The sequence below is a fragment of the Typopeltis vanoorti genome, chromosome 22 (assembly GCF_054136105.1).
Source record: "Typopeltis vanoorti isolate ZY-2024b chromosome 22, IOZ_Tvanoo_1.0, whole genome shotgun sequence".
NCBI classification, from domain to species: Eukaryota; Metazoa; Arthropoda; class Arachnida; order Uropygi; family Thelyphonidae; genus Typopeltis; species Typopeltis vanoorti.
This window is the reverse complement of record NC_143570.1, coordinates 31,185,775-31,213,233: the sequence shown is the minus strand read 5'-3', so window position 1 is coordinate 31,213,233 and position 27,459 is coordinate 31,185,775. Positions and strand designations below refer to the sequence as shown.

The following is a 27,459-nucleotide window of genomic DNA, read 5'->3' as shown; positions in this document are numbered from 1 at the left end:
AGCATGCTGCTGAAGATACAGGTTTCCAGAATGCGCATCATTAGTTTGCATCTTTATAGCTCGGCTCTTCCATATTTTGTCCATGGCTTTTAAGATAGCTGTTGTTCTAGCTATTCTAATTTTTACCTCTTTTTTTGGGTCCAAGTCATGCATCATGTGGCATCCAAGATATATGAAGTGTTCCACATTTTTCGGTTGAAATCCTTCAGTGGTAACTTTGTTAAGTAACTCCTGCTGTTCGAATATCATTGTTTTAGTTTTTTTAATTGACATTTAGTCCATATCTTTTTCCTTCTGTGTACAGTGTCCTTTCTAGCCTTGCTATATCTTCTTCAATTAGGACGATGTCATCTGCAAAGCAGAGGTAGTTTACTCTCATTCCATTTATTGAAATGCCTCCACCTTCTTTGATCTTATCTAGTGTCCTTCCCAGATGTGTAATGAAGATGGTTGGTGATATTGGTCCCCTTGTCTTGTACCTTGACTAGTAGCAAACCAATCTCTAATCACACCTGCTATCCTGACTGTTGCTTGTGCGTGACTGTTTATATCTTTCAACAGGCGGATCAATTTATTGTCCACACCATAGGATTCCAAGACAGCCCATGTTATATTTTGGTCAATATTATCAAATGCGTTTTGGAAGTCCACGAAACAGCAGTATATCCTTTTGTTCTTTCTTCGAGCTTTCTCTGCTGTTAGTCTTAGTGCGAGTATTTGTTGCACTGTACATCGATCTTTTCGAAATCCCGCTTGCTCATCAGGAAGATGTGCCTCCATATGACCCTTCAGGCGTTCTCTTAGTATTTTCATCAGCACTTTGCCAAGATGACTCATTAATGCAATAGTTCTGTAATTGGTGCAGTCTAAAGCACTGCCTTTCTTATGAAGAACAACCAAGACCGATTTTTTCCACTCTTCAGGGGCATACCCTGATGTCCATATTTCATTGTATAGCTTATGCATTTCTTTTACAACCAATTCTCCCCCATATTTTAGCATCTCGCCTAATATGTTGTCATTTCCAGAACTCTTGTTGTTCTTGAGATGTTTTATAGCCTTATTCACCTCCTCTTCCAAGATATCATTTTCAAAGATCTCTGCTAGTGGAGAGATTACTTTTAGTTCTTTGATTACTTCTATTGCAGTATTATTTAGTTCATTTTTATATAGTTTACTACAATATCTTGCCCATCTGTGTATGATTTCAGTCTTGTCCATTAATACTTTACCATCTTCATCTTTGACTGCTACTGATCTTGTTTGCCACTTCCTATTGACATTTCTTATAAGTTTATAGACCGCTCTAGTTTTGTGTTCTCCATAGTATTGTTCAATGTCTTTGCATTGGTCCTCCAGCCATTTGGCTGTATCAGATCTTGCTTCTTTTCGTACTTCATTGCATTTTTGACGGTATAACTCATCTTCTGCCTCTGAATTATCTCTTTTAAGTTTCATTTCTTATCGATTTCCATTTCTTGTCGATCTTCTCTTTTTCAGAATTACTTCCTCTACTGCTTTTTTTTAGTACTCTAGTCAGTCGTTCTGCTCTTGTATTTATATTTTGTTTTTCACTTATGGTGTTAAGCTTAGTTTCTAGTATGTTTTGATATGCTGTTCTTAGCCTGTCTTCATTTAATCTTGAGATGTCTCTAGCCTTTTGGAACTTTCCTTTGTATTTCTGTTTCAGTTTTAGTCTTATATTGTACTTACAATAGCTGTGGTCCGAATCTATATCAGCTCCTTGGAATAATTTGCACTGTTGAACTGAGGTTCTCCATTTCTGGTATATTAATATCAGGTCGATCATATTCGTATACCTGCCATCGAAGGAGCGCCATGTCCATTTACGACAATCTTTTTGTTGGAATTTGGTATTGCAAATCATCAAGTTGTTTTATCAGTGGCAAATTCCAGAAGCATCTTTCCACATTCATTTCTTTTTCCATATCCAAAATTTCCCATCCTGTGTTATTTCTGCCAATCTTTGCATTCCAGTCTCCTCCAATGATGAGTATATCCTGCTCGGTACCTGATTAATTTCTAGTTGTAGGTCTCTGTAAAATCTCTCAATGTCTTCATCTGCACTCTCCGCACTGGGCGCATATACTTGAATGGTCGTGATATTAAATGGTTGGGCACTGAATCTTGCAGCTATTATCCTTTCACTAACTGGTTTGTATCCTATCATTGCCTTTTTTTTTGTTACCATTTCCTTAAAGATGTTTTTTTTTTTTGACTATTTTTCATTTATGAAGGCCGTTGTACTGTCGTTTATGTGATCTAGAAATTATTTGCCATCACTCTTCTCTCTCTGTCTCTCTTCCTGTACATTCTCTTGTTGATATCTGTGAGAAATTTTTGTTTTCGCTCCATTATCATTGAATCTGGAATTTTCTTTGACGTCTCATTTAACTATAAGTCTAATTTTAGGTTTCTTTATTCAATACAAGCTTTTCAGGAAGCGGAGTTTCTTGTTGATTAACAATCGTTGTCATTTGACATTTAAAGATATTGTGTGTCATGAAAATATCCGCTGGATATTTTCATGACACACATTTCGTTCCGTTTTGGATATGAGATAAATGTTATTTGGTTTGCTGCAATTCCCCGGTGAATTGTTGAGTTTTGAGCGTTCCTTTATCATACCCATCTTATTTCAGCACAGACAGCCTTGATAAAGACGTCATAATTTAAAAATAAGCAGTCTCGTCTTACATCATTGAAAATTATATCAAGGTACAAGGATATGGCATTAAAAACTTCGTCTTGATATACAGACAGGCGAATCTGTGCACATAAATGAGAAATTTACTTGATTCAAGATCCGACAACCTAAAGAATTTAAATAAAAATAGACATGTTTGTGATTTTATAGACACCCTTGACCCATGCCGATCAAGTAGAACACGATTGTATTATTACATCCTGATATCAAAGGGTGCAGATGTTATTTTGCACAGGGTGGAAAAAATAACATCTGCTTCTAAAGTGGCCTATTGATGAATTCCTCAGCAGGTGTTTCGCTTCTTGTCTGGTTGTGATTTTACACATAAAAATATGATACTTTGTTTTCGTATATAATTTAAATATTCCAGTTATATAATAGATCGTGAATAGTTCGAGAACAATGACTACATTTCTTTGAATCTTCACTTCGCATGATTTAGCGTAGGAAGAAGAAAGGATAATGTTTCTTTTTCGCGTGATACACACGCTCACTCAGATTTACTGCGTCATTTCCAAAGCATTTCGTTGTTACATAATTATTAAGTTTTCGTATGTGTGTGAGTATGTATAAGTGCAGTTTGACAATCATAGATTCCGTTTAAGATCATATAATGTGAAACAAAAGATTTCTAAATTCTTTCAAACCAGGGATGATTTTCATTAGATTTTTAAACATGGATATAATGCAAAAACGTTTTTTTAAAAAATGACAAATTTTTTAAAAAAACGGTATTTCAATTCAATTGAAACACGGTATTTCAATTCAAAATAGAAACATAGGCACTGTGGTATCCCACATGGATGGTATCATTTGAATTAAAAAATCTTCGTATTATCTAGACAGGGACTGGAGTTTTTATTCCCACAAAATAAATTAAACCTACTGAAGAACAAACGTGGCCTTCGGTGTTTCTAGTGTTCTGTTCTGTGTCTCCCCGTTCTCCCAAAGGACATAGTTATGTCTTCCTTACTTTTATGAGAGAGTTTTTTCCCCTAACTATTACTGGGTTATAGAAAATGTCACGACAATTGGGGCAATATGTGAATGCTCAAAAATGTCCATTAGAACACAGATTAAAAGAATAATAAAAATACACTGGCACGAACATCTTTCACACTAGCGGTTAGAACATGGATTAGGAGAATAATAAAAATACACTAGCAATAAAATGCTTACACTAGGAGATTACAATGGAGTCAATGATCAAGCATTATCATAATTGCAGAAGAATGTACTTTCTGTAATGCGGACGGTTCCCCTGTTTATTACCATGGTATAATAAGTTAATCTGTCAAAGAGAGAGAGAGAGAGAGACATTTGCGGTGTGGGAAACTGAACTTATAGAGAACATGGAAATGAGATGAGATGCACTGAGAAACATTTAGATGCGATAAAACAGAAATGCCACAAAGTTACAACACCTTAGAGAGAGAAAAGGGTGGATGAGTAACCATGTTCTTTATAGCCAAAGAAATTAGCTATGGATAACATTGTATCGAATTGCATAGTTGTCATGCACTTACAGTTAATATAACATTACTAGTCGCAGAGTAGCATTCGAATTTCAATAATAGTAATAATGAACAAATGTCCAGATGGAGAACGAATGGCAAAGAGAGAGAAAAAGAAAGAGAGAGTGTAGTGAATTTAGTTGGAATGAAAGAAAATTTGTTTATATATACATATGGTAAAATATCAGAAATCCAGGGAAGTTTGGTCAGCTGCAGTATATATAAAAGAAAAAGTAAAACAAGGCTGATTACAAAATGGGGCACTGGTAATTATTGATAATTATAAATAATAAATGATCGTTTTTGTTTATTATTACGACCGACGTAATTAAGGCTATATTATGACTGTTAACTGCGTATGTTTTCCGATTGTTTAGTCCGTTTTGCAGAAGGAAAAACAGCCTTGCTACCGCCGTATGAGACTGAATAACTCACCCCCCCCCACACACACACACCTCTCTCTCTCTCTTTTTGCAATTCAAACACACACAATTGAAAATCCCTTATAAAGGTTTTCCCCCTCTTATATGGGATTATTCGAACTGGGTTTTTTTTTTCATGCAAAGGACAACATCATCGTCGATACCGAATGAGACAGAAAGTGGAACACCGTGTTATTAAAAGAAGTAGCCCTTTTGACACATTTGAGGGATTAATAGTAAAGTTCTTAAAAATAAATTGCCTGCAGAAAATTGTAAAAATTAATACTTCCTTTAGATTTTAATTTTATTAAGACACAAGCGAAGCAAAAATACATATTCCAATTTTATTCGTCGAAAAACACAAAAAAATTAAAAAAAAATCTTGAATCGTGTGTCTTCATTATGAATCATTATACTTGATGACGGTTAATGAATGATTAATGACGGTTTTTATATGAACATAAGTTTCCACTCATTTCTGTGTCATACCCCGTTATGTATTAGTTGCGTGCATACTTTTACTCTCAAAATACACACGTACTCACGTGTGGTTTGGTTTATACACGCTTGCATCATTTTTATGCATTTTTTTTATTTTTTATTTTTTTTTGTTAATCGCTACGATAAACGTTATTGTCACATTATCTTTATTTAGCTGTTAGACCAGTTTTTTTAGTTAAGTCGTTTTGTGACAGGATGGAATCGAATCCTGGAAACAAATTCCATCTAGGAATAAATGGGTAAGAAGTCACTTAGAAGATCTTAGTGTAAACCTAAAGGCGTATAATAACTTATTCTCTGATTTGGTCGTTTTTTTTTTTTTTTTTTTTTTGTTGTTGTTGTTGTTGTTGTTGTCAGTGCCAGAGATGTGTGGGTGAATCGTACACAAATATCATCTCTAAATGAAACTTATTTGGAAAGTTTTGTGTTCGTTTTTTGGTATGTGCAATTGCATTAGTTATGTATTAGAATTTATTTTAAATTGGAAATTAAAAAAAAATCAAAAAGATTCATATAAGATAACAGCGTTATCACTGATAACGTAATATTTCCATGGAGTTTCTTTTCCCAGCAAAGAAATTCCGCAAAAATTCGTGGAAATTATTTCCATATTTGACTTTCACATATTTTTAAATTGTACAAACGATACTCTGCTATACATGAGCAGCCTGCAATTTTTACATTATAACAAAATTCAAACCGGTATCCATGGCACAAGTTGAACCAAATGTAGAACGCTCGGAAAAGTATCGCCATCGCAGTACCGAGTTTCTAGACGGACTTTGTTGATATCTTATTTTTTCTATGAAAATAAATGTAAAAATCAAAAACTATCGATCCTTGTTAGCCTATGCCATACATAAGGGGGAATTTTTCATTTCCCCCTTATGGGAAGGGGAGAGAGAGGGATATAAATAAATATCTTTATTTCTTTAAATAAATAAATAAATTTATTTATTTATTTAAAGTACTGCAAGAAAGTGACTGTCTTTCTTGCACATTTCGCAATATCCCCATATCACGTTCTTTGAATATTATCTTTAATTTTTTTCTTACGTCAAAAAAATAATCCCATTTTACTAGAACATTATCACAATAAACCTGGTATATACTTTAAACACGTTAAGTCTATCCACAGAATAAAATTCGTTTGATGGAGACGGATGTGAATATAATGTTGCCATAACAACAGAAGCTTTGGCTTACATAGCACCGAGTTCTCGTAGTCGGTATATTCTCATCGTCAAGAAGAAAGGAGACGAAATGTCGTAGTTTTGATAAAAATTTTGATATTATTTTATATATAAAGTAATATCAAAATTTTATATAGAGAGAATCTTTCTCTTATGGGTTAGTAGAAATTCTTATGGATTAGTAAAGTTAGTAGTAGACTCTCCTTATGGCTTAGTAGAAATTGTTGTGGGTTCAGCAAGTAGTGAATCCAGATTAAAGGAATAAATAGACCAAAGAGAGAATCTCTCTCTCTCATTCTTAGAATGGGACATGCCATAACTCACGCATCGTATGTAGAAGTATTTCGAGGAATATGAGTCTAATCTCTCTCTCTCTCTCTCTCTCTCTCTCTCTCTCTCTCTCGTCTGTTTATTCGTCTGATCTAGATTTACGAAATGGGGAAATAATCCGAACGAAGAGATATGTCGTTCTGCAATGATGTATCTCATTCTACATTAATATTAATATATGTAAGATATTGTAATCAGGTATTGATACACTAGTATCAAGAGACCGAGATTATTCCATAAAAAAATGTATTCCAGACCATTTAGACATGCTACTTTCGGTTAATAGCACAATGGTTAAATAGACCCATGCTGTCTTCTACATATTTTGGTCTTTTCAAATTAGATCTCAATTCATCTCAGTAACCGCCCATTTTCCAATCTTTATGTGATGAATCTGACCAAGTCTAAACCAACAACCTTGCATCCCTTAATGCAGTTGATTTCTAGTTGGTTCTTCACTGTTTTTGATACTATTAGAGACTGCTGTTCGTCAACAGCCATCCAACTACTGTTTGATATCGTCGTTTGCTTCTCTGTTGTAACAGTCAGACTACATTTTAAATTTACAGGATTATTGTTTTTAACTATTCCTTTTTTTTTTGTAAATGTCATTATATTATCAATATTAACTGAATCTCCTTATATTGAGAAGGTTATCATGAGCCTACACTTAGGAATAACTATGTAAGGAAATGGGGAAAAGTACCAGATACCCAGCATATGAGCTTACTTCAAGGACGTATCAGAGAAATAAACGTTCAATATGAAGAAAAACTCTTGAATGGCAGATGAATATCTATATGAATAGCACCAAGGGTTGAAATAAGACAGTGGCACTGGGGATATTCTTAATTGTCATATCCAGATAGTTAATGACAGCTACAACCTGCTATTATTAGTCATGAAGAAAATTAAATATCATTCTATAATATGCATAGCACATGCGACTTTGTATATGGGTGTCTTCCTGCAACTGCAAGCTTTTTAGTTTACATGTTGTTATTAAACTGTTATAATAAACTTGTTTAAAGTTTATTATAACATAAATAATAAATTAAAAAATCTAGATTAACTGGGGTTGGGGGGGGGGGAATCTAAAAACTGTTGTGCGCTGTTTGCTCCACAATTTTTAATACTTGGTGATAAGCAACATCACCTAGCAGTGGATAACTTTGAGTCGGTAAGTGTACATACAGCTATACTTTTCCTTATTCATATTAAAGTATATATTCATATTAAAGTATGAATGTGAATGTCTCACTCAGAAGACAAATCCTTTATATCTGTTTTGTTGTTTTGAAATGTTTTACTGCTATTATATGTAAATTAATCATCACGAATATGTTTGCTTGATCTAAATTATTATCGGACGTATTTATTAAACACTAAGCAAAGAAAATTGAAGTTTATAGTCGTAAAATTAAACGAGTCCAAAGCGCTACTGAAAATACAGTTTTTTTTTCTTTTTCCATAACTAACTGAAGTTATACTTGTCTTAAATTAAAAGGCCTATATTCACGTCTTATTGAATGGTACTTTACACATGCGCACATACAACAGAGGCTGCTGAATATATAGATGATGCAAGTGCTTACATTAGTCACAGATCTGTTAAAAATATATTATTCCATTTATAGATTTTTTTTTATCTTATACATGGATATTGTTCATCTCAAAGTGTCAGTTTAGTTTACTTACTTTGATAGTACATGTATATAAGATCTCTCTCTCCACATACATACACACACAACAATAATGACGTAAGACTGTGTCATTTTTTTTTGACCGAGTTGGATTTTTAAAGTATGATTTTGATTTCTGATCGCATATTACCAATTTTTCCTTTATAAAACGGGATCGAGTCATGTGCTCTTAATGTAGTTATACCGAGATTCATGTGCATGAGTTTTTAAACTCAATAAAGAAGTCATTCACCTTCTTATTCTCTGTCTTGCGTTGCGAATCGCCGTTCCCGCCACCTTACTTCCCTTACCTCAGCTTGCTGTCCGTCCGAACCGGTTTTATATATAAGAAGGCTGAGAGATGTGGGTTGAAACTTCGGGCTTCCTCTTGTTCATTTAAGGAACACATACTCCTCTGCTTCTGTTGTTGTGTGTGTATAATGATACCAGGTTAACGATCGATTGAGGGATGCTATATGGTTAGGTTCATGTGGTTCTCAGCCTATACCGAAATGCATTTGCAAATACAGTGGAAATTCGTGATCTTGGACGGTAAATCATTCACTATGCCATGGATGTCATTTCATTGTCTTTTGTGTGCGTGCGAGAGAAAGAGATGGGGTGGGGGGGTTGTGTGTGTATCTCTTGTTAGGTTCAGTTGGTAATAATGCTTTGTTATTCAAATTTAATTTGTTCATTGAGAGAGGCAAATAGGGAGCTTAATCTAACTAAACCACTTCCAGTATGCTATTCTTGAATGAAATCCATAATTTGCCTGTTTTCAATGTTTGTGTTAATTATCTTAAGTATTTCCGGTGGATGTGACAAAAGTCAGATACTTCAAATTTCCTGTTCTTTCACTTTTCTATTCCGCGCATAATCTTTCTGGTCTCTCCTGTGGTGGATAGAGCACGGCTAAAAACTAACCATCAGTAATGAAATAAATTTTCTGCCACCCTAAATTAGGTGATTAATTTGATTATCTATATAAGGTAGTATGTCATTTATTATTATTATATTCATTTTGAAATCGTCCTTAGACTGGCTGACTAGAACAATAGAATCTCAATAACCGTGCATTTGATAGCTGCATAAATTTGATGTCGTTTATTATATATAGTCATTCGTAATCGATTAAATGCGCATTGTTTGACATTCTGCATCACTCTTTTTTGTACAGCTGTACTCGTATAAATGTAAAAAAAATAATAATTCCGTTCGCTATTCAGAGTGGTGGTCTATAGTTTGTTTTTTCAGAATCCTGCTTTTTGGCTAAATAGTCCAACGGGTGTGTGTGTGGGGGAGAGGTGTTCTGTGAGAGAGCCATCTTGGTTTTCATTGACTTGTAAAAAAGCTTGCCATTCCGAATTTCCTAATACTGAAAATCAATTTCTCTAGTTTTCAGAGCTTAGTAGGATGTTTTAATCTCTAAGCTAAACTTAGACTAGAAGGGCAGTAGCAATATGCTGGCGTCTCATAAGTTGCATCTACATCAAATCCCCTAATTTAAATACCAAGACTGCTTAAGATGCTGGCTGGTGTTAATATTTTATAAGGCGCTTTTAAGCAAATATAAACTATGACCAATGCGAACCAATTTATTTTATTTGGAGGGGGGGGGGGATGGTCTGAGCAAGTATATACCGTTATACAAAATTTATACTATCATCGCCTTTTTCTCGGATGTTGCGTGCCACTGACCAACCTCATGACATAGCAAAGTATAATGAAAAGGAATGCAATGATCAGTCATTATCGCATGTCAAATTCTAAAAACGGAATATGGTTTAGAGTCAGCATAGGTTGCCATATTAGTCATCAATTATTTCGTGCCATTGCAGCACAATTAGCTCATCAGGGATCCTTATAAGGGGGTTTAGAAGTAATGGTGAGTAAACTGGCTTCATGCGAAGGGCTCCCCTCCCGGCAGTTCGAGTTTTTCATTATACAAAATAGGCAAACCATCCGGAAAACACACGTAATTGACGACAGACAGACAGACATCATACACTAGCCTCCTAGCCTTAGCTACTTCGGCTGCATAACTAATCGAAATCCGAGATCTATTGCAGCACACTTAGCGCATCCGATTAGCTATGACTGTTGTCATTAAAAGGTAGAAATGAGGTAGCGAAAAGAAACGCAGAAACAGTCAGGCAGACTACACATACTGGCAAAAAGATAGAAGAGTGTCGCAAAGGATTATGCATTTCTTCTTTCATTCATATGGTAATTTTCTCAACTAGGATTTCAGGCACCCACTACTATAGTTTTGTGTTAGAACATTACGTAATGAATTCACAGATTTGGTTCCTTTGGAAGTTTATCCGCATGCAAGCCAAATATTTCTCTTCAGTTCACCCCATAGTATAGAATTTGCTGTGTTGAGATAGTAGACTCGGAAAACTTTGAAATGTTTGGATATGAGTGCAGCAGGCTGTGGCAACATAGCTTAAGGAAAGGGGGGAGTGCAAAGGTTAGACTGCACATCTCAAAATTCACATCTAAACTTTATAGAATATCTTCGAAGCAAGGTTTAGAGCTTTCTTGAAAAGGTTAGACCAGCTATTGGGAGATTATTTATCAGCGTGTATCGTCTCCTCTGAGACGTGATGTTGAGATGTTTCTGGGTTTTTTTGGACTGAGGATTATTAATCATAGTGGCTGTAAATGTAAACTCTTAACATTATTTTGACATTTTCTGGCAATCTTTGAGTATCAATATGTCATGTCGTAGGGTTGTGTCAACATAGTTTAAGAAAATGGGTATACTCATCTTACCTAGACTATGGACAGCACTAAATCCCTATCTAAAAGTTATAGAACACCTTCCGAAAAATTAGAGCTGTCTCTAAGAGCAAAAGCAACATGCCCGACTTCACTTTAGGAACTGACTGTCATTGTAATAGAAATACCATCAAAAACATTTTTCACTTGAGGATTCTGTTTGTGTTTGGATCTCGATGCTGTATAAGCTGAGTTTTCTTGCTTCGGTTTCGTGAAAATCTAGTTATCTGCATAATTTTTGCGACGTAGTATTCGACCTCCATTGCTCAGATTAGCTGCATTTTTTCGCCGCTAGATAAAATTCATAATTATTTACTTTGAAGTTGAGGACCAACTTTGCACTGGTTATAGAAAGAAAGGAAAACAAAAATAGTCTTATAATCATCAAGTAGATTTCCCTCCCCTTCTCTTAGAATCCATAAGATAGATTCGAAGTTTTTATTTTTAAATTCTGTTTGAATAGTCACACTTATAAATATTCCTGATAAAGGTGTAGACTAAATATCTTCCGTTACGACAATGCTTGTTATTAAAACGCTGCAGAGCATTTTAATAAAAAATAATAGAAATTTCTTGCCAGAGTTTATTCTATTTAACATTTTAGACATAAAATTCCTTTTTATTTATTTTTATTTATATATTTTTTTACGTTCTCATCTGGTACTTGTTTCAAAACAATCATTTGAAACAAGTATTATATACAGTTTACAGCGTGATATCTAGAAACCCTTTTGCGCTAATGAGGAAACTAAACTGGCATTTTTATTTAGTTCCATACCGTGAGTGAGCTACGGTAGTGTGGTGGTCTCTCTCTGTCTCTTTTATCACACATCCGAGAGGTACAGAAACCTATAGCACATCAGTGCCGTATGTGAGGTAAATATGCAATTTATTAAATACATGAAATTATCTACTACCTAAATTGGAAATATAAACAGAAAAATTAAGTGAGAAGCAAAACCAAAGACTACAGAATATTAATATAATATAATATAGAACATCAACTAATGAAGACCAGTATGGGTTGTTAATTTCATGTGATATATTTGTTGTGAAGTTTTTGATTTTTAATAGAGGAGAAAAAATTCCAACTCTAAAGAGGTAATTCAGTTAATTGAGGATTAAAAAAAATACTTGAAATTTTGCAGAAGTATTGATATTATGGCTATGCATTAATACTGTAATAAAATTAATATTTGCACTCAGTGGCCTCTTTATTAGGAATAGAATTTTTAATAACGAGTGGAACCCTTTTTTGCTTTAAGAGCGGACTGTATTATTTGTGGCATTGATTATTATCACGATGCCATCGCCCTATTGTTGCAGATTGGATGTTGGCACGTTGCTGCTGGGAACTGCTCGATTCACCTCATCCCAGAGATGATCTATTGGATTGAGGTCTGGGGACTGAGCTGCCCGCTGAAGTAAAGGAAACTTGTCGTCATATTCTCCGAAACAATTCAACACGCTACGCATTTTGTAGCATGGCGCATTGTTTTGTTGGAAGTACCCATTTGACGATGGGTAAAATGCAATCATGAATTAACACGATCAGCGACGATGTTAAGATATTCTGTGGCATTCAGGCGGTGTTCAACTGGTATCAGAGGATTTAACGTGTGCCAAGAAAATATTACCCAGACCATTACACTTCCGCTACCAGCCCGACGTGTTGCTATGTGGCAGGAAGGATTAATTGTGCGCTCTGAAATGATGTTCTGACTAACATTGTTGTAATCTGACTAGTTGTAGCTAGCCCTCCTGTGACGTTTCACAATCCATGGCATTATTCTCTGAACTCGTGCATCAATGAGCTGTTTCCGTCCACAGGACTGCCATAGACTTGAAGTTGTCTGGTTATTATACAGTAAACACTGTTGTGCGTGAAAAGCCCAGAAGGGTAGAGTTTGTGAGAAATTGGAACCAGCACGTCTGTTACTAACAATCATACAATACCCCATTTAAGTTATGTTTTTTTACCCATTCTGGTGCATCAAATAAACATACACACACACACCTACAAACAAACAAAACCGTCAATGGCTGTCTGCCTGATTTATTTATATAGCAAACTGCAGTCACATGATTCTTCAGGTACGGTTTTCCTAAATGGTGTTCCTAATAAAGTGACTGCTTAGTATATATAATACTTCATCTTATCTTACTCACCGTATTTACCTTTATGTTGCGGCCATCTAACTTGACTTCTTAGAAACGTAATGAGTATTATGATAAGGCTCTTAATTCCATCTGCAAAATTCATGAAAAACTCGTAGGAGGAAAAGCACTTTCGCCTTCGTATGAGACCAGCTACCTCACCTTCAGTCGAAAAGTCATTATGATGGTTCTTTGCATTCCAAACGGGTACAGGTGTTCTCACCAGCGGATTTTCTCTCTTGAGTCATCGTTGCTCAAGCAAGAAGATTGTACCGAACCCGATTTTCTTTATAGTGTGTTTTTTTACGAATGAATCTCACTTCACTCGAGTTGTACTTTCACGACATGCATCACCAGGCGCGGATCATTCCACATGAAATCAGGCATTCCCGGCAAATATTCCATGTGAATGTTTGGAACTGCATTACTGGAGACTGCCTTATCGTTCATTCTTGTCATCGACGCTCAACGGCTAGCGGTACCAGCACTTCTTGAAGGAGCAACTACTAACAGCGTTGTTGGAGGATGTCATTAGCAACACGCCAAAACATGTTGTTCATGGATGATGGAGCGCCAGCTCATTTTCATCGAACTGTTAGAGAGCACCTATATCGTGCTTATCCAGGCCGGCTAGGTCGAAGTGGGACATTTGAAGGACAGCACGATCTTTTGATATGAATCCACGGAATTTCTTTGTATGGGGACAGTGAAGGCCAGTGTTTAAATGCTGCACCGGTGCCTAATGAATAGGCACTCCATCAAAGGATACGATTGTACGACAATGTGACTTCTCTGGAACTTTTCGATCTTGTATAAGCAATCACTCAACGGAAGTTGTATGACATGTATTGCTGCTTACGGAGACTTTTTAGATCATTTGTATGATGTAGCAATAGGTAGCTGCGTGTTCCTTGATTGATCATTTTCTATGCATATTACTGCGTATAATACATAACCTCTTGATTTCTCAGTGAGTGTAACGTGCACTGTCACACGTGCTGTATTTCTGTAGGAAAGCATTTCCGGTCCTATATTGCTGTGATTCTGGTTACCTTTTGTCACTAGAATCACCAGTGGAACAAGTACCCCGAGTTGGCCAAATATTTTAGAACCACCCTATATATTTAATGATATTCCTATAATTTTCTTATCTTTTCAGTTCAAAATTAATTATGTGGCTAATACTGGCATGAAATTTTCACATAGTGCTTCTCTCCTGTTTTCTCATTAACGTCTTTTGCTTCCTACGTTGGAGAGACTTTAAATTAGCGTAGTGTAGATTGTTCGTACGCAAAATTCGATCTAGTCTGGCCCTTGAAGAGATAAATTATGTTCCTTTACCTGTACATCACCGCCAGCTGTTTCTTCATTGAGCATTCGTATTGTTGTTAGTTTTTAAGGACCATCTTGTCCAAGCATATAGGAAAAGATTACATATTACTTCAAGTATTGGTTCATTTGTTAAAATTAGATTACTAAGACTATGATGCTTCGATTTTAAAACTAAACTTTCATCGTATGCTAATCTGTTTTATCTCTAATGGGTGAAGTTTTATTTGATAAAACACACGCACACACACACACACACACATACACAAACTTGTATTTAGCTCTGGCTTAAAATGGAATATAATGTAGATTATATTTAAATAGTTTCTCACTTATAGAAAGTTGGTATGAATTTTATGGCCTCTGCATTAGAAACCTTGATACAGATATACGTAAACGTCACTTATGCAGCGGATATGCAAAATACTTGGTCACGGTCGTCGCCATGTGTTTTAATTTTTAAAGCAACTATTTAAGAATTCTGCTGGTTCAGGGATCGTCAGTGGTGTTGATCACAATGGAAAAACAGGATGTTACGAGTTCGATAAATGGCTTATTGTGGGTGCCCTTCTGGTTGGAGTCACGATTTTGAAAAAAGCAGAGCTGATTGATTTCTCAAAAGGCGAGATATCCCGGGTGTTTAATCAGTGGTAAAATAACCCACATTGCTTATCTAAGAGGCGTAACTGTGGTCCTAAGGCAGTCTGTCAGGAACGGGATCGCCATTGTCTGAGAAGGACAAGCAGAACTTCCTGTGTGCAGCATTGACCGAAGCATTCAATGAAGGTTGTTTCCGACCCATATGTCACCGAACTATGCTCGGGGAAGTGAAGATGATCGATATTGGCAGTCGCATGTCTTTATGGAACCCATTGATTTCTGCGATGTTTCTAATTCATTAGCCGGTATTGTGTAGAAGGTAATTTTTTTTCTTTTTTCTTTTTGTATTGGTCAGATCATCTTGCTTATTACACTTTAGCATCTGGTATCCAATTGAAAAGATATTTAAATTAATAATTTAAATTTTAATCATTAAAATAAATTTTATTAATGTACAAGTTAAAATAAGTATGTAAAATAAGTATTACTTGGCTAGAGGGAGAGGGGGGGGGCAGAACAAGAGGTCATCCCTGGAAGTTGAGTAACAGTGTGGTTAGTAGGAGTGTGAGGACTAGATATTTTCGCTTGGAGAGTGGTGAAAAGAATGGAATAGGTTGCCCGAGTCAATTGTGGACGCTTTATCTGTAAATGGGTTCAAGGAGAGGTATGATAAATATTGTGTGGATAGTTTGTGTTTCCCACAATCAGTCTTTGGACTCCATGGAAGTGTCCATACAATAATAATAATAATTATTATTATTATGTAGCCTACAATTTATTGTTCGATGTAACGAGTAATGCTTATAACAGGTGCATTTGTATACATGGTCAATGTAATAATAATAATTAACATAAATATTTTTTTTTGTAACGCCGAGCGTTAGTTCATAATATCTAGAGAACTTTTGTCGTTTTCCACACTAAATGACCAAACTATAGTATAATTATGTTCAAGTTTATTTTCCATTTAGTCTTTTATATTTGTTCATTCTATGCTGCTTGCTGATTTAATGTTCTTCTGGAATACATTGGAATAATAATAAAGCACTTGAATGGAAAAGGTAAAGTTGGATGATATTCAGTAACTGTCATTTATCACTTTTATAAGCGTCACGTTTGTTTCAATGCTTTTATTTTCACTACATGTATGGAATATGAATTCCAAAGTTATCAAAATCGTGTGAATGTCTTTTGTTTGTAAATTCTCAGTAAGCGAAATTCGCTGTTTAATTTAATTAAAACTATTGGGAAGTGCGAGCAGTTATATGAACTTAAGTATTTGCTTTTTGATTTTATGGAAATGTTTACGTTTTATGGACGTTTAATCTTTTATTGTGAGCTTTATTTTATAACTCTCGTTATAAAGGACTTCTGCTGTGCATGTATTTTAACTGTTCATGAAGAGAAATTTAGAAACCCCCATGCACTCCTCAGCTGCTTATTAGCCTGATAAGGTATACTGGTGCGTGAACTTTAAAAAGATCTTTTATTTTACCCATTTTGACACATTGGCTAAGAGGATTCGCTGTCAGTGCCCTATGTTCATTTGCCCTTTGGAATAATCTGTCCTTTTTATGCAGTTTTTGGTTATAAGAACAATAACAAAAATTCAGTAGCAGACATTCTCGTGTTATTTATAAGAAAATCACATAATAGGTTTTTTTTTTCGTTTATGTTTCCTTCCTTTCCCTTTTTTTTTTTTTCTTGTATTATAGATTTTTTCAGTTGACAGTGAAAAGTAAGCTGGAAAATAAAACAACTTAACATTTTTCTTAAAATTTAAAAGTTTGCTCTAATCCTTGAAATTCTGTTCATTAATTAGAACAAAGAGAAGAACTACTAGTTTTTAATTGAATAGAATTTGATTTAGATTAGTTGTCTTCAGTTTGAGTTAAGAACCCGAGTAACATCAAGAAGCTTTGTTAGTATTATACTGTATATACACTATCATATCAGAAGTCATGGGACCATCCTTAGAAAAATGGATGCATCTACGCGGTATGCAAATTTGGTGCCTGTAAAGGAGATCAGCGATTCAGTTAGAAGTTTTCGAACTTATATGTCGAACGGTGGGGTGCAAGGAAAGAGTTAAACGTTTCAGAAGGACTGATCTTCGGATTTCATTTAGGGAAAATATATCTGCACGTGCTATTATGCAGCATTTATCCCTTCCCAAGGTTCAATTTCTACTCCATACGTTGCCAAGAAATTACTCCTGACTGATAGCATTAGTAAAGAATGCTGCTTAGCTTATCTTATGTTTAGAAATGCCAGCTGTTACAGGTTCTTCAAGAGAACCCTGAATTTTCACAGAAGAGCTACAGGTAAGCGTATGCTAGCGACGTGTATATATATATATATATATATATATATATATATATATATATATATCGTCTATGGGCATTTGTCTAGTCATCTACACATTCTTCAGTCTAACTAGTGGACGTGCTTGGATGTGGAGGAAACGCTTTTTGTTTAATGTGTTGTTCCAGTTGATGAAGTTTGGAGATCACAGTGTAACGAGGTTGCTTCTCATGCTGCATGGAATCACGACTATTACGTCGTACTTGAATATTCTGGACAATTCTACATGTCCCAGATTGTTGTAATTTTATGATACTAGCATTTAGATCTTACAACACGATAAATGCTTCGTGTCCCAAAGTTATAATGGTAGCCATTACTTTGTGACATCGGCTGTAAAAAGTGGTGACTTGAATAAGAAAATAGCTTCAGAACATTATGATCAGCATAGTTTCAAACATGAATCTCTAGATTATACACCTAAACTTTAGTGTGGTAATGCAGAATATTAGCAGATTGTGTGTGTGTAAATTTTTTTCCTTCATGACAGTCTCACTCACGAAGGGTTGGAAAACTATCTACTTCACACATTGTCTCCACAGGCAAAAGAATTATAAAACATAGCTACTTTTGTGTAGTAATGTTCAGTTGTTTGTGTATGTACCCGCGCGCGCAGTTCATTATCAATGGCCAAGATAGTTCGCTCTCCCTCTTTTGAATAGAATGAATTAGTAGCGTGACTAGTAATTATCAGAACGGGAACTACATTACGCCTAATCTACAATTATTGTTTTATATCCAGGCATCTCAAGGCAGCCACCGGTGACTGGATGCAAGAATTCACCCGCCGCTCCAACAGACGGAGGGCGCGGCCACTGCCTCCTGGTGATCTTGTTCGGAAAGTGCTCCAGGAGAATCGCACGAAAGGTTAGTTTAATAATAATTTACTTGTTCTTCTTATGTGCATGATAGCTTTCTTGTGTGTGTGTGTGTGTGTGTGGCTGGAAGTAAAGAAGTGAGTGATAAGTTTTATATCGTCCTCTTTTTGAAGTGTAGAAATTTGTTAAGTTAAAATGAATAACTTTTTGCAAAATTTAGTAATATGTATTTTAAATATTGATGAAGTTTGGAGATCACAGTGTAATGATGGCTGCATGGAATCACGACTATTACGTCGTGATTCCATGCAGCATGCAGTAAAGGCTTATTAAAAATTAATAAGCCTTTACTTTATTTATTTATTTATATTGTATTGGATGTTCAAGATTAAATGAAGTTATTTTCGCCCCTCCCATATATTAATGCTTTAAACACTACTTGTCACACACAGAATAATACAGTATTATCTCGCATGATTGACTGTAGATCAGCAAACTACTTAATATCTAGAAGTGGAGAGGTGAGGAGGAATTACACGGTACATACACAGTGCTGAAAAAATATTGGAAGTGAGAACAAATTTCCACAGTATTTTCTACTAAAACTTCAAGCGGCATATTTTTAAGAATGATCACTTCCGATCATCGAAATCATCCAGCGATCATCCTTCAACGAATGTCACTAATTTCTGGATTTTTGAACTCCCTTTACGCCTTTATAAAATAATTTAAAAAATATGTAAATACATTCCAGATAATTTTTTTAAACTTTAAGAATGACGTGATAATATCTGCAAAACATCTGATTTCAAAATATCTACTGTATACAGGTAATAAAAGATTTCAACTAGAATCCGAATCCACTTGTAATCATTGCAGTATCTTTTTTTTTAATTTTTTTTTTAAATATGTTAACGTACTACTTTCTAATCTGAAAAGCTGAAAAATTTCTGAAAAAATTCTATGATCTATTTATTAGATGACATCTTCTAGACGTTTCCCATTACTGTATATCACATTCCTTCCTCGAAGAGTATATCAGATAAAGTGATGTTATTTTAACAGCAAAACAAATGATCCACGATACATAGGACAAACTTGGTTAGTTGATTATTTGAAATTATGGCCGAAGTAACTAAGACTATGAAGCCAGTGCATTATATCTATTAATTGCATGTTGTTCTTCTGGCTGTTTTGCGGGATCAAAAACTCTATCCCTCGTGACTAAAGTTGGATTTACCTTCGATTGTGAAAAGGAATGTCATCACTATACAAGAATGCTATTACGAAACGAACTTTTTTATTTGCTTTTTTTTTCTTTTTTCAAAATTCGGTAAAACCGCTTCACAGATCTTGAAATGTTTCAAGGTTTACAAGGCTTGATTCTGAAGTCCATTACGTTTCAAAAGAAAGCTCTGTCTCTCTCTCGTGTGTGTGTGTGTGTGTGTGTGTGTGTGTGTGTGTGTGTGTGTGTGAGAGAGAGAGAGATTCGTTCCTGTTGGTTAAATTCTCAACCAACAATATTACATTAGTGTCCTTACAATTGTTTTACGAAATATTCCTCGAAAAAAACAAACAAAATTGACACAAAACTGATTGCTTCAGTACTGGAATGTTCCGATGCACACAATGCCAAAATCATTATTGTAAAGATTTTTATCCAGTAACATCACGTCTGCTGTCCATTCTCCATACATACATCAGATAAACTGCAGCTCAAAGGACAGAGAATTGACGACGTTTCAGAGAATTATACCTACTTTGTTCATAGATTACAGTTAAATGTTGAATTCCCAACTAGAACCTTCATATTGGACAATAGAGACGTATCTACCTGGGAACCAAGTCAAACTCTAGGAATAAAACTGAATTACAATGCAATAATGAAATCGATTTCAAAGAGACCAACAACAGCAGCAAATGATCTGTAACAAATTAAGGCACTTTGTTTTTCACGCTATCTCGGAACTTTCGAGGGGCGTCTTGTATTGACAGTTTTGTAATTAATTTCTTGCTTCTGGTCTAGGCATTTCTCTGCAGTACTAAAACTTACTCAGGTCGTCGAGATAATGAGATTTTCTTCCGTACCGTCTACTTCTATAAAAACTGTGGACAAAACGTGCATATCGGATAGGTTAGAGACCAGGGGATATTCGGCTTTAACAAACTCTCTCTCTCTCTCTCTAGTCTCAAAAGGACATTCTGAGGTTGCAATTTCCAGGAGAAAGTTTAACAAATACCCGTATATTACAGTTCCAATAAGAAATAAAACAGAACATTCATTTGATAGTTATTACGGTTTGTTTCTTCATTTGTTCAATATTATATACTTCTCATTTGCTGTTTCTTCTTCTTCATATTGATGAGTGTACACTTCGAATTTAATTTGAAATATTTTACTGTGAAATTACAGCACACAGCTCAGTCTACTCAAAGTTGGACTGATAGGAATTATTTTTCGAAAATTAATTTATTTCCAATCCAATATTAAGTTTCTTTGTTGTTCATAAGGCATTATGAATCATCAATAACAATTGCTGATTCATAAGTCAACCGCTTCTCCCAATAATAAATTACCAAATAGCTTAAAATATGCTTACGTCATTTTTTCCACACCGTAAAAATTGTCTTTGTTAAGTAAGTAATCCTTTCAATCCTTCGTCAATTTTCTAGCTGGATTTTATTTGCTACAGTTACTTTATCAAAGTTTCTCGTCTTTTTTTCTAGACTAATATTCTTCCAGTTCTATTTCTTTCTTCCCCCCCTCTCGTTTTTTTTTTCCCTATTAAACTCTTTGCTGCGAATAATCAGGCTTTGGATTTAAACCATTCTCGCTGTGACATCATTTATCATCTAGAATAGTGCGTTTCTTTGTGCTTATGATTCAGGTTGATAAATGAGCTCTGTGGTCAACTTTGATTAAAGACGATCGTGTAGATCGAACGCATGAACGGATTACTGTACCTTCATCAAAGAAGGGGATAATCCTCAAAAGCGGCAGTTAATAATGTAATTCCAATTCGTGTGTTGGTTAGAATTCTTTGCCACGTTCAATATTTTTAAGAGGATTAAATAATTATGCCGACAGTACAGGCAATTTCTCTAGAAACCCAAAGAGTGAGTGGGGAGGGGGGGGAGATCCTAATAAATTCTTTTGGTTATCTGGGATTTTCTTGAAAATTAGAAAATCACTTACTCTACTTCAAATCTGATTTGCTAAAAAAAATAGCCATAATGTTATCAGAGAGACACTTCAAATTTTGCGTATTTTAAATGAAAGTTAGAATGGAAATTACATATGACTATATCTATGTTTAAATATGATTTTTATGAATAGAAATATATTATTATGTAATTTGTTTCATGGAAGTTTTGCAGTTGCGTCAAAAGGAATTATTTTTCGAATATTAATATGTTTCACATCCAATATTAAGTTTCCAGACTGATTGCAGAAGGCACTTCTCTTCTACATGATACAATCCCTACTATACATCACCTGGAATTATTTCATTGTTGGTTCACTCATCCACTCTATCAATGCATGTCACTCGCCCATGCCCACCTTTCCATACAAATAATCTTATACCTTACTTCCTTTTTTTGAAATGACCACTTGTTCTTATATCACCTAATGCCATGTCCAGTATCTAACTTTCATTTATCTAATATGCTCCTCCCACCTTATGTCAAATTAGTATTACCTCTCCCTCTTATGCTATTTGCCAAACTTTCAGACTGCACTTTCTCAATCCATCCTTATATTCAATATCCACGGTCCTGATACAATTTTAGTTACTCGCTTGTACACTACTTTAGTATTTCCTTATCTCTTAGAAGACCAGGTATCCGCAAACTTACGATGTTGCCTGATCAGTGTATTAACGCAGAATCAATTTCTTATCCCGACTTGTTAGTGTCTGTAATTAGAGAGGTGGTTCTTCGAGTGGTTTCTCAGCTATTACGATGTGTCTCCTTAAACTTCAGCTCTTTACCCATTATCATCATTAATCCCGTATCCCTTATTCTTCTTCTTTCTGAACTCAGTTCCATCAATTTAGAACACTGCGTTCCACTTTCTCTGGCCCAGGTGCAAATTTTACACTTAGCAATAATATACTGGTATCCTCTCTCGTCCGCACACTCTTTAAATCAATCTTCTTAAGTAAAAAAAAAGTTAATTTTAGAAATAAGAAGGTGAAGTTTCCGATTCCAAGTGGAGTTAAGTGGCTTCACGAAACTAGCTCTCCAAGGGACTGTTAATTACGTAAATAAAAAATAGTTACACGGCAAGTTTATGTTAATATTAATGTTTCCCAAGTTTGATAAATGAAAATGCGGGACAGCATGGTTTTGTGAAGGGTAGCTCATGCCTCAGTAACTTGCTCACGTTTTATAACACAGTGACGGCTGAACTGGATAAGGATAATGGGTTTAGTGATTCTGCTGAACCTTGCTAAGGCCTTTGACAGGATGCCACATGGAATTCTAATCAGTAAACTGCAACATATGGGGATGGATATAGGGTTGGTGAGATGGATAAGAGGGTGGTTGATGGAGAGATATCAGAGAGTAGTTTATTCAGGAGCAGAGTCCAAAAGACGGCCTGTGACTAGTGGTGTGCCGCAGGGTTCTGTTCTTGGACCGCTACTGTTTAATTTGTTCATTAACGATATAGGGAAGGATCTGAGAGGAACTGTTCATTTGTTTGCTGATGATTCAAAGTTGGGTAGAGCAATAGTGAATGCACATGATGTCAAAATTTTGCAGGATGATTTGGATAGTTTGGAGGACTGGGCTAAGGAGAATGGATGTCAATTTAATGTGGTAAATGTTAGGTTATGCATTTTGGGGTGAAAAGATTAGCAGCAGTATGCCACATTGGTGAAACTGTACTCCAGGAGATTGACGAGGCCAGGGATTTGAGAGTGTTGGTGGATAGGGAGCTGAAGTTTAGGGGGCACATTGCAAAAGTGGCTAAATCAGCTCATTAAATCACTTGGTTACTGAAGAATACTTTGACGAGCAGAGACAAGCAAGTTATTGTTCCTCTGTATCGAGCCTCGATAAGACCCCATCTTGATTACTGTGTCCAGATTTGGGCTCCAGGGTTTCTTCTTGATGGGGAGGAGGTTGAGAAGATCCAGAGGCGAGTGATCATAGCAGGTCTATGGAATGAACCTTATGAAAACAGGTGGAAGATTTGTGGGTTGCAGAAATTGGTTGATAGGAAGAAAAGGGGTGATATGATTGAGCCATTCAAATTACTGGAGGGTTTCTATAAGATTAATTCAGAGGATATTTTTGAAAACAGGACTGGTGGTGGTGGGAGGACTAGGGACCATCCGTGGAAACTGGGCAAGAGTGTGGTTAGCAAGGATGTTAGAGTTAGGTTTTTTACTTGGAGAGTAGTGAATGAATGGAATAAGCGGCCAGAGTCTGTTGTGGGTGCCATGACTGTGAATGAGTTCAAGGCGAAGTATGATAGATACTGTGTGAATGCTGAATAGTTGTTCTTGACATGATGTTAGGGACTCCCTTGAATAGTCTGAGGACTCCTTGGAGTTGCCCGTAATAATAATAATATTTACTGCTGTATTGATTTTGGGTAGCTAGCTGTCTAAATAAAGTAATCCTTCTGATATATATACTCATTGTCCTGTAATATGAGCAGTGTTGTTGTTATTGTTCAGAAATTACAGCCGAAACATTTAAGGATATGGGGCCGGTGTAACTAAGTCTGAAAATGGTGTGTTCTTCTGGCTAGTTTTCCTGTTTTGGGGCATGAAAAACCCACTTCTGTATGAGACCGACTAACTCCCCATTAATTGTAGAAGTACTTACACTGCAAAATCAATACTGGCGAAGAGTTATTTGGAAAGTTTCCCAAATATTATATTTGTTAACAATACGGTAAATTTTTAATTCATTTAGTACTTTGTATTTCTTTAGAAAATTACATTTTTGCAAAATGCAGTCTTTTACCACTTCTGTAGAAAAAAATATTGTTTTCATGCTGAAACTAGAGATCACGCGGGACTGGGACTCAATTAGTTTGTTCAATAAGATAGAATAAGCATGTTCAAGAGGAATTAATAATTCGAAAATAATTCTCATACGGTTATTGGTGCTATTCGATTTCCTTTATTTGTATGATCGGAATATACATTCTTGTTTTCTACTGTACTGAACATTTTTCAAAATTGTCAAATGCTTGTTGATTATGAACAGAAAAACTAACCTTAAGAACATTGAGGAAAGAAAATTAATCGAGAGTAAATTAATAATGTCCTGGGCATTCAAACATAAAGTTTTACTATTCTTATCACGCGAATAATTAACCCCTTGAAAAAAAATGCTACATCTTAAATTGCGAAGTACGAGGCCTCGACCATAGATGGCAACACTATCGGGAATATTTTTTTTGAGTTGGTACATCTGTCATAAGCATCCATGTGAAATTGCAAGTCATTCTATCAACTAGTTTGTTTTATACAGCAGTCTGAAGCAAAAGTGTTGTCTGTATCCCTTGAAATGGATAAAATTGAGTATCGTGCGATTATAAAATTCTTTGTAAAATCAATCTCTGGTTTAACGCCAAAAGAAATTCAATCGAAGTTCACAAAAGTTTATGGGCACTCTTCTCCTTCGTTTTCGGCAATTAAAAAATGGGCTGCCGAGTTTAAACGCGACTGCACCAGCCTTGAAGATGATCCACACGAAGGACGTCAAAAAAGTGTAACAACGCCAGAAATCATTGATCAAGTGCACGATATGGTATTGGATGACCGGCGAGTCAAAGTGTGCGAAATTGCTGAGACTATAGGCATTTCAAAAGAACGTGTAGGATATATTTTGCATGAAGAATTGCAAATGAAAAAGCTTTGCGCAAGATGGTTTCCGCGCTTGCTCACAGCAAATCAAAAGCGCACTTGCATGAAAATATCTGAACAGTGCTTGGAGCGTTTTAACTAGAATAAAACTGATTTTGTGCTTCGATTTATTACTATGGATGAGACTTGAATTCACCATTGCATGCCAGAATCCAAACAGCAGTGAAAACAGTGGACAGAAGCCGGTTGTTCAGCGCCAAAGAAGACAAAGTCGATTCCATCAGCAGGAAAGGTCATGGGCATCGGTGTTTGGGAATGCTAAAGGCATTTTGTTTATTAATTATCTTGAAAAGGGTAAAACAATACTGGGGAATATTATTCCAATCTTTTAATCAGATTAGACGAAAAAATTCGTGAGAAAAGACCCGGTTTGCAGATGAAAAAAATGACAATGTACCTGCCCCCAAAAGTGTTTTGGCAATGGGAAAATTAAGGGTTCTGCACTATGAATTGTTGAAACATCCACCCTATTTCCCCAGAGTTGGCTCCCTCTGACTTCTATCTCTTCCCAAAACTAAAACTCTTCCTCGCTGGTCAGCGTTTTTCTTCGAATCAAGAGGTGATTGCAGCTGTAGAGGGGTATTTTACAGATCTTACTGAGAACGACTAAATGGAACGGGATAATGGCGCTGGAGCATCGCTGAAATAAATGTATTAGTCTCAAGGGAGATAATGTTGAAAAATAAAAATAATTTTGAAATTATAAATTCGTTTTTTCATTGTTTGGCCCTAGAACTTTTCAGACCACCCTCGTATTTCTAAAATCACTTCTAGGATTTAGGTTCACTGTATTTCTTCTTGATGTAGATGGGCCAGAAATCTGTAACCTTGGAACGATGGTATCGTGCTTTACGTTATCATTACATTACATTGCTTTACATTATAAAACATTAGCATTCCTTCTGCTGGTTAGAAGTTTAATTGAATTGTTCAGATGTAAATGACAATCCTCTATACATCCCGAGTTACGAACATTCACTCTATATCGGAACAAAAAATATTACGCACGTTAGTGCTCTGATCTAACACTTCCTGTCACCTTTAGGAACATTCATAAATGTTATCTTGTGGAAACTGGCTCCTCCTTTCCAAAATGACAAAGCAGCTAGGAACACTTAAAGTTTTTTGCTCTTAAAATTCTTTGCAAACCTTTTCATATAAGCTTTGAACAGCAGCTCCTTCAAAAGCTAATGCGCCGATTTTACGGCGCATTAGCTAGCGAGTTGCACTACAGTAAGGTTTATCACAACATGATGCATACTTAACTGTTTTGGGCCAGTATTATGATTGGGTCACATTTCCTCGAAAAACATCTATAGCGTGCGATACACAAATTGAACTCCCTAGCAAGCAGTCCACTACCACATCTTGTTTACTATCATATCTCTGATCAAGTTGAAATTTGGAGAAACAATTCTTATGCAAAATTGGCACCAACATACATCGGTTGGCATATGATGGTATCGAATGGAGCAATTATTTCCTTACAGGTTATTTTTGCCGTTTTGTCTATGAGTCGTTTTACCCCATTTACCCAGACATCCCACTCCAGCTAATATTTGGTTATGCGGATTCCTAAATTCTAGCTTGTAGATGTCTGAAAATGAATTAGATCTTTAGACAGAACTTATCAAACAGGTAATGAACATTCCAAATAAAAAATACGTTTTGTTGAATTATGCGTTTTGTTTGTTTGTTTTAATCAGATATCTGGGACTTGTTTGCAGTGTGTGTTTGCACACTGTTAGCCTGGTATCTGTGTGAGCAGTAATGGTGTCACCATGCAAAATATTTCTGTGTTAACATTGTACAAATACCCATGATAATATTATTCTGAAGTAATAGGTCTCTTGAGCACAATATTGGAATGCCTTTTGATTCTTCCCTTCGAATGAATCGATCGATTATATTAAAAATTTCGTGATTTTTTTTCTTTTATAATTATATAATTATATCTGGATTCATTCAGTGAAGTTGGACTTTTTCCTCAGTAAAATAACAGTGACATGACTTTGAGAGTTTTACAGTCGAAAGAATTCAGAGTTTCTAGAATGGACTCTTATGGAGAAAAATACACAACTTCATGCTACTTCTGGATAAAACTATTAAGAGGGAACTTTATAACATTTATTATTGAGATCCAC

The 27,459-nt window shown here is 35.5% G+C and overlaps 1 protein-coding gene across 1 annotated transcript in view; it reads left to right on the top strand.

Moving 5' to 3' along the window:
• Positions 1-27,459, top strand: part of LOC150094275 (uncharacterized) — a 449,181-nt gene that overhangs the window by 226,832 nt on the left and 194,890 nt on the right. The window contains exon 4 of the mRNA XM_090412434.1: positions 18,350-18,474. Within this exon, the coding sequence (XP_090268560.1) occupies positions 18,350-18,474 (125 nt within the window). The remainder of the gene's footprint in view (positions 1-18,349; positions 18,475-27,459) is intronic.